The sequence below is a fragment of the Chrysochloris asiatica genome, unplaced genomic scaffold (genome assembly GCF_000296735.1).
Source record: "Chrysochloris asiatica unplaced genomic scaffold, ChrAsi1.0 scaffold00037, whole genome shotgun sequence".
NCBI lineage: Eukaryota > Metazoa > Chordata > Mammalia > Afrosoricida > Chrysochloridae > Chrysochloris > Chrysochloris asiatica.
The window spans coordinates 14,981,350-14,989,925 of record NW_006408555.1 but is presented as its reverse complement, the minus strand read 5'-3'; the positions used below and the strand labels follow the sequence as shown (position 1 = coordinate 14,989,925).

Here is an 8,576-nt window from a genome sequence, read left to right as displayed (position 1 = left end):
CCTCAAAGCCACGATCCAATGGTTAGGCTAGGACGGCGCTCTCGCATCCAGGGTAAGTAGGACAGCCTGGCCGGCCCCTGAAGTCTCTTCCCGCTAGGCAGTGTCTCCGCATTGACCTGGTCTCCAGACACCTCTCACCCCGGCGCTCTGTGGTCTGGGTTTCATTTAACACCTCCACCAGGTCTGTGCAGTTCTCGCACTTCGTTTAACCATGGCCCTCCGTGATAGAAGGCGTAAATTGAACAATTAATCAGTAATAAAAGAGCACACACAAAAACTTAGATCAAGCACTGAGGTGGTTGAAAAATCCACATCCTAATCCATGAAATCTAACATTTTACTTTACAGGGCAAAAGGGATGGTGTAGGTATGATTAAATTAAGGATTTTGAGCTGAGTAGATTATTCTGGATGAGCCAAGTGGACCAAATGTAACCACAAGGCTCCTTATAAGAGGAAGGTAAGGAGCTCTGGTAGCATAGTGGTTATGAATCGGGATACCAACCTCAAGGTCGGCAGTTCGAAACTACCAGTGGTTCAGTGGGAGAAAGATGAGGCTTTCTGCTCCTGTAAAGATTTACAGCCTTGGAAACCCTGTGTAGGGACACTATGAGTCGAAGCCGACTCCACGGTACTTAACAACAAGGAACATTAAAGTAAGCTGCTGGCTTTGAGGATGGAAGAAGGGGCCACAAGCCAGAAAATGGAAATAGCCTCTAGAAGATGGAAAAGGCAAAGCAGTAGAGCTTTCAGAATTAACACAGCTCCACAGATAGCTTGATTTGAGCCTTATAAGACCCACTGAGGAATTCTGACCTCCAGAACTGTGAAATAGTAAGTTTGTATTGTTTTAAGTCTCTGAGGTTGTGGCAGCTTGTTTACATGAAATCTGCAGCTGCTGTAAAACATTATAAATATTAAAAATTATAAATCTACTTATATAAATCAAGTAGATTCCAAGATATAACAATGTTTTAAGCAGGGAAAAAATTAATAAATTACAGGGTAACCTCAAAGAAAAATAAAACATCAGCACATCAAATTTTTAAAAAGAGCCAAATCAAAGATTTAATAAACAAACACAACAGAAATGAAAATGACAAGAAAACCCACAAGGCAGGGACATGGAGTGTCCCAACCCAGAGAACTAGAGTGGAGTATGAAGCATCCAGCTGATATAAAGTGAGGGGAGATGCACAAGAGCACAAGAACACCCACACTTGCAGACAGTAGCCATCTGACCTGACATCAGTGACTGGATGATCAGAACATGCCTAGAAGAAGAGAGAAGAGGAAGCAACGTCAAAAAAGAGTAACCCACTACAACTGGATGCAAAACGATCTGCAAAAGGATCTGTCTGGTAGACACCACCTTCAAGGGAGTCAACAAATCTTTACAGTGAGGATCATTCCCACCCCTTTGGTACACAGGACCGACAAGGATGGGGAACCTAGACATTGGCTACCCAAAATGGGGGGACTACAAAGGCAAGAAGTGACTGGCTAACAAGCGTTTAATAGGGAACCTAGTTCCAGAGGGTATGGGAAAGGAGGAATCTTCACTGAGTCATTTCCAACCTGTTTGGATGGGGTTGATAAAAGGTGTGGGGGATAGGACTCTGTGGTTCAACAGGCAATGATTTATATCAGGTCTGACAGTGAGTGTTGGAAAGGTATATGTAAATGTTTGATAACACAAGGAGGGGAGTGGCTGATTTTGCAGTCCAGGAGCAGAGATCCCTGGAAACATCTAGGGAGGGAGAAAAGTGTGCAGGACCCTGCCCAGGGAGGCAGTGACACCAGGGATGGAGGCAGAGATGATGACGTGGAAAGAAAGAGCTGCTGGGGACTCTAGAATCAGGGAGGGAGAAGGGCTGTGTAATGGCGGCCAGGGGGCAGGTGTGTGGGGTATACCTTTTGGATGTTTGATGATCCATGTGGGGGATTGTGATCATTGCAATGAAACAAAATACAATAGGATGAATGTAAGGATAATGGCCAATGTTCTCCCATGTAAAGTAAACTAACACATAATTCACAATAAAAACTAAAAAAAAAAAAAAAAAGAAAACCCACAAACTAAAGGAAGTCAGCATAGAAATTCATATGAAATAAAGAATCCAACAGCACCACAAAAAAAAACACAGAAAAACTGACAACAATCAATTCATAGCTATTGACAATTACACTGAATGTAAACGGATTAAATGTTCCAGTCAAAAGACATAAAGAGAATGGATAAGAAAATAGGATCCTTCAAGATGATGTCTACAAGAGGACATACCAAAAGGATGGAGACAACCTAAGTGCCCATCAACAGAAGAATGGTTAAACCCACTTTGGTATATACACACAGTGGGCTACTATAAAACACTGAAGAATAATGATGAATCTGTGCAACACCTCACAACATGGTTGAACCTGGAGGACATTATGCTGAGTAAAATTAGTCAATCACAAAAGGACAAATATTGTATGAGACCTATGTTGCACAAAATTCAAAAAAAAGGTTTTCTTGACAAAAGAAACAATCCGTGATGGCTACTGGGGGGAAGGGAATGAAGGGGAGGGAAAATCATTCATGAGCTATAGGGCTGTTGTTAAGTGCTTGTAGAGTCAGTTCTGACTCATAAGCCTATATAGTGATTCTTTAGAGCAGTTGGTGGGTTTGAACTGCTGACCTTGTGGTTCACAGTCCAGTGCTTATCCTATCATGCCACTCCCAAATGGGATTAAACCATAAACACAGAAGTGAGGATTTACAAATTCAATCTACAATTGAGGATGAGGCAGAAATCTAAATGGCTAAACTGCAAAAGCAGGTTCAAAAACATCAATTCCAAGCTTCCTGGGAGTGATGAACCACAGAATATTTCAGAGTAATGATTTTTCCATAATGAGTCGGCATAAAGTGTAAGTCACCTTTTCTGTGGGGCAAAACCCAACAATGCCCGATTTAGGACAATGAAAGGAATTCACTTTAAGCAGACTTCGGTGTCTCAAACAGGATTAAACTTCACACCCCTATTATACTCACTATAACAAGTCCGCTAAAGGTGACACACAGCCGGAGGTTATGATTTGATCCACCACATTCTGGTCAAATTAAGGTCAAAACCTATTCCTCAAGCATGTTGATACCCCCAGCCCAGAGTCTGTACTTGCCCACTTGGATACTTGCAGAATGAATTATTCCTGTAATCATTGAAATTATGTATCCACAGAAGCCATAAATGCAAGAACACATTGCAAATTAATGTTTTCAGACTAATTCCTAAAGCAAAACACTTCCTGTGGCACAGATCCTCTACGATGACAATGTTAAAATTATCTCCCCAAATCTATTTCTCAGTCTTTTCTTAGAGACAAACAGGCTGAGGCATAGCATAGATTGTGCTGTTGGCCCAGGACCAGGCAGTGTTCCATTTTGTTGTGCACAGGGTCCCTATGAGTCAATACCGACTCCATGACCCCTAACTACAACTAAGGCCAGACCAAGTCCTGGTGTGATGCCGTGGGATAAAGCACGGGACCACAAGGTCAGTCTGAACCACAAAGTTGGTTCAAACTCATCAGCTGCTCCTTGGAAACCCTACACAGGGTGGCTATCAGTTGGAACTGACTTGATGGCACTTGACAACGAAAGTCAGACAGACAAAGCAGTTTCAAAATATTACCTTGCAGGTTATTATCAAGAAAGCCACCTTTTTAGTGAAGGATCTGTCTGGTAGACACCACCTTCACCAAGTCATCAAACTTCGCATTATGACTGAAGGAATGAACAGACGATCAACATCTGATGTGATACAATGGAAATAGACAATATTACCATGTATATTCTGACTGAAAAAGTTTCATTCGAATTTAATGATGACGAAGCAATCAGAAACACCTGTATTGCAAACATTGTACAAAACAATAAACCTGAGCATTAAAAAAATTATCAATCTCAATAAATTGAAACAGAGAGACTATCTTGAGGTTGTTGTTGTTGTTGTTAGGTGCCATTGAGTCAGTACCAACTCATAGCGACCTTATGCACAGCAAAACGAAACACTGCTCGATCCTGGGCCAACCTCACAATTGTTCCCACGCCTGACCCCATTGATGCTGCCATTTTACAATCCATCTCGCTGGGGGTCTTCCTCTTTTTCTCTGACCCTCCACCTTACCAAACATGATATCCTTCTCCAGTGACTGGTCCCTCCTGACAACATGTCCGAAGTATGAGAGACCAAGTTTGGCCATCCCGGCCTCCAATGAGTACTCTGGCTGCACTTCTTCCAACACAGAACTGTTGGTTCTTTTGGCAGCCCATGGCACTTTCAATATCCTCCTCTAACACCATAACTCAAAAGCATCAATTCTTCTACTTGAGGTTAGACAACATCTTGAGGTTAGACAACATGAAAATACATGGTAACTAAATGCAATGTATAATCTTAGAATTATAACAAACAAACAAACCATAAAAATTATTCAGGTGCTTGGGGAAATTTAAGAAAGATTTGTATATTAGATAGCATTATTTGATCACTATTGAATTGTTTGGGTATGATAGTTTTGCGGTTGTTATAAAAATGTCCTTGTTTAAAAGATACACATTCAGTATGAGGGGTCAAGTTGCATGACATCTGCAACTGTCTTTCAAATGGCCTGCAAAAAATTTAAATGTGGCTGTGCTTATGTGGTGCTGTAGGATAAGTACTAGACTGCAAGGTAGATTTCAACCACAAGGTCGGCAGTTCAAACTCACTAGCCACTCCTCAGAAACCCTACACAGGATGGCTAATAGTTGGACTGATTCAACAGCAATAATGAACATACAGAAACGTGTGTATATACACATATATGTATATGTATATATATGTATACACACGTGTATACACGCATATATTTAAAGAAATAAAAGTACCAAAATATTTATAAGGCAATTAATATTAATGTAAAAATGATACATGAAATTCACTATGCTAGGAATAAGGTGTGCCTGACCCAGGCAATAGTATTGTCAATAACCTCATATGATATGAACGTTGGACAGTGACTATGGAAGATCATAGAAGAATTGATGTATATGAGTTATGGTGTTAGAGGACATTATTAAAAATACCATGGACTGCCAATTGAACAAACCAATCTATGTTGTAAGAAGTACAACCAGAATGCTCCGTGGAAGCCATGATGGCCAAACTTCATCTCTCATACTTCGGATGTGAGGGAACGGTCCCTGGAGAAGGATATCATGTTTGGTAAAGTGGAGGGTCAGAGAAAAAGAGGAAGACCCCCAACCAGATGGATTGGCCAAGTGGCAGCAATGGGCTCAAATGTAGCAACGATTGTGAGGTTGGCACAGGACCAGCCACGTTTCGTTCTGTTGTGCAGTGTCCCTATGAGTCAGCATGAATTCATTGACAACTAATAACAGTCTTTCAAATCTTCACTAAGTTTGAAGTTTCTCAAAATACTTGGGGGTGGGAGGGGATAAGGAAGCAAAAACAAACTAACCTAGTCCAGAAATGTCTACAGACTTCTTAAACATTATTTTTCAGATAAGGTCTCAAGAACATCAAGTTATTTTTGTCATTAGGGTTAGGAGGTCCCAGGATCATCTGAAATCATTATTTTACCTTTTAAAGCTAACACATGCATCTGCCCCAACATTGTTGTTTTTCTAAGCTGCCCTCCAGGTGGCCTGACTCCTGGCAACTCCATGAACAAGGGAATGAAACACTGTTGTCTCCCGTGCCATCGTCAAGATTAGACTGCACACCAGAATGCTGCAATCCATAGGGTTTTCATTGGCTGACTTTAGGAAGCGTATGGTCCTATCTTTCTCCCTTGTCTTACTCTGGAAGCGCCACTGAAACTTGTTCAGCATCATAGCAATACAGAAGCTTCCACTAGCGTGCACTAGCCAGGAATCGAATCTAGTTCTCCCACATAGAAAACAAGAATTCTATCCCTCAAGGACTCTATCAGCCACATCACAAACGTGTTGGGAGCAAACTGCTAGCCAGGTGATAATACAGCATATCCCACTTGTCCACTGAATGGCGCCCAGCAGTCTCTGCCCGATGGCAGAGAGATCACAGGCGCTTTGTCTGTGAGTGTAGTCAGTAATCCTAGCCTCTTTTCTCTGTCTCAGATCCATGATCTCTTGTTGTTCACTAAGACAAGATACTAGTCAAAGCAGATGCTGGGAAGCCCTCATCTCAACCTTCAAACGTCACTTGTCCATCTTCTTGCCTTTAAAGGTCCGACGCAAATATATGAGAACCTGCCCCTCCTTCCTATCACTCCCCAAAACGTTATTCATCTTCCTAGGTAAAATAATTTCTCAACTTTCCAAGCACTCTTGTTGTTGTTGTTGTTAAGTGCTGTTGAGTCAGTTCCAACTCATAGCGACCCTGTATAGGGTGGGTTTCCAAGAAGCAGCTGGTGGGTTTGAACCGCCAACTTTGTGGTTCGCAGTCCAGTGCTGATCCTACAGCGCCACACCAAGAGTCATAGTTTTCTATTATGATTTCGCCAAGCCCTTTAATCCAGGTTCAGCAGCCGCTTTAGGGAAAGGGGGGCGTTAAAAGAGTTAAACAGGACGGGGGAACTCAAATTTAGGATGTGTGACTAGAAGATACCCGGCAACAGGTCCCACAAAGTGATTCCTAAAAAGAAAAGCGGGTAAAGTGCACGAATTCGGATAGAGGTGTAAGCGTTTCTCCTGGTGCAAGACAGGAAAAGGAGACTGTGTTCTGTGTCTCATCCTGGCCTAAATCATTCAGCGTCCGCACCGCCAAAGCCAGTTTCCTCCGACCAGAGAGCCCAGGCGCCATAAGTGCCCCAACTAGGCGGGGACCTGGCTCTGAAGGATTCACCTCTGAACCGGACGTTCGAAAAATCCAAACATCCGAGGTGCCCGAGCTCGCCGAGCTCGCCCCCTCTCCTTCCCCTCATTTCTCGGGTCTTCCCTCCGACCTTGTCCCTAGGGGTCTGGGGACCGTCCAGCTCTCGACAGCCCAAGCGGGAGGCTCCTTCCGGAAGGAAAACAGCCTCCACCAGGACGGATAGCAGGACCGAACGAAGCCCGGTACCCCTCACCCCCACCCCACAGGCGTGATGCAGTGCGCAGGCGCGGGGCGGGGCCGGTACCTGGGAAGGAGCAGAGAGAAGTGGAGTTGGGGCACAGGGTCCCGTTGCCCACCCGCGGCACTAGCTTCAGGCTGAGGATCTGCTGCAAGAGTCCTGTTGCCGCCCCGCCGCCGCTACCTTCGTGCTCCATCTCGCCGCCATTCACTGAGGAAAGATGAGGGGAGAGCACCCGAAGTACTGCAGGAGCTCTCTCTCACTCAGGGCCCGCTCCTCTCCCAGAACCTCTACCACTCAGCGTCACCTTTACTGGGGCCCTCTTCTTCGTTCTACCCCAACCCCAAAGGCGCTGCCAAGGGACAGTTCCTCCTTCCAATCATAGGGCACAGCCTATGAAGGGGCGGGGCGAACGTTGTTCCCGCCCCTGACGCTGCGTACAGCTCACGCCTTGCCCTATGGGCTCCGCCCCCTCTCGACTCTGCTCTACTCTGCAGTGCCACCTATAAAAAGGTAGGTGAACTGCAGATGCCCCACTAGACCAATTGTCAAGTCGGTTCTGACCCATAGCGACCTTGTAGAGGATTTCCAAGGAGAGACTGGTGAGCTTGAACCGCCAACCTTGCAGTTCAAACGGACTTTGCAGTCTAGGGCACTAACCCATAGCGCCACACCGGGACTCCTAGACCAAAGAATCCAAAAAAACCCACTGCTATTTTAGTGGATTCAGACTCCTATCAAATCTGTGTAGGATTCCGGAGACTAAAGAACAGAAAGCCTCATCTTTCTTCCGAGGAGAGGCTGCTGAGTTTGAACTGCAGACCTTGAGGTTAGCAGCCCAGGGCTTATCCTCCAGTGCCACTTAAATAGAGATGTAGATTAAAACACATTTGGCAAAGCAAAGATCCAAACAGATTTGTAATGACTGTTTTGGCTAGAACTAGACCAGTATCTCTGACACTTTGATGAAGAGAAGCAGGAAGTCCTTATGTGAAGCTGACAGCATAAATGTACCATTTTCGGACTCAGAGGGCATGGATAGGAAAAAAACAAAGACCACTGCCACGGAGTCCACTCCAACTCATAGCGGCACTATATAGGGTTTCCAAGACCATAAAGCTTTGTGGTAGCAGACAGCTCCATCTTTCTTCCATGGAGCCACTATTGGGTTTGAACTGTCAACGTGTGGTTAGAAGTCCAGTGCTTAACCTACAGTATCACCAGGAAATATATATACATATTTGTTGTTAAATACCGAGGAGTTGTTTCCGACTCACAGGGTTTCCTAGGCTGTAAATCTTAACGCGAGCAGAACGCCTCATCTTTTATATATATATATATATATATATATATATATGCTTCAAAAAGTTTCTGGGGAAATTCCACTATCTTTCTATTCCATTTTTCCACGAATTTTTTGAAGCCCCCTCGTATTTGTCTTTGGATAGTACTACAAAGCTTAAATAAAAAATTTTAAAGAGGCTCCAGTTCCAA

General features: G+C 44.0%; 1 protein-coding gene across 1 annotated transcript in view; it reads right to left on the bottom strand.

Moving 5' to 3' along the window:
• TMEM170A (transmembrane protein 170A) overlaps nucleotides 1-7,278 on the bottom strand; it is a 17,132-nt gene extending 9,854 nt beyond the window's left edge. Inside the window, exon 1 of the mRNA XM_006860160.1 lies at nucleotides 7,149-7,278. Within this exon, the coding sequence (XP_006860222.1) occupies nucleotides 7,149-7,278 (130 nt within the window). The remainder of the gene's footprint in view (nucleotides 1-7,148) is intronic.
• Between the last annotated feature and the right edge of the window lie 1,298 nt (nucleotides 7,279-8,576).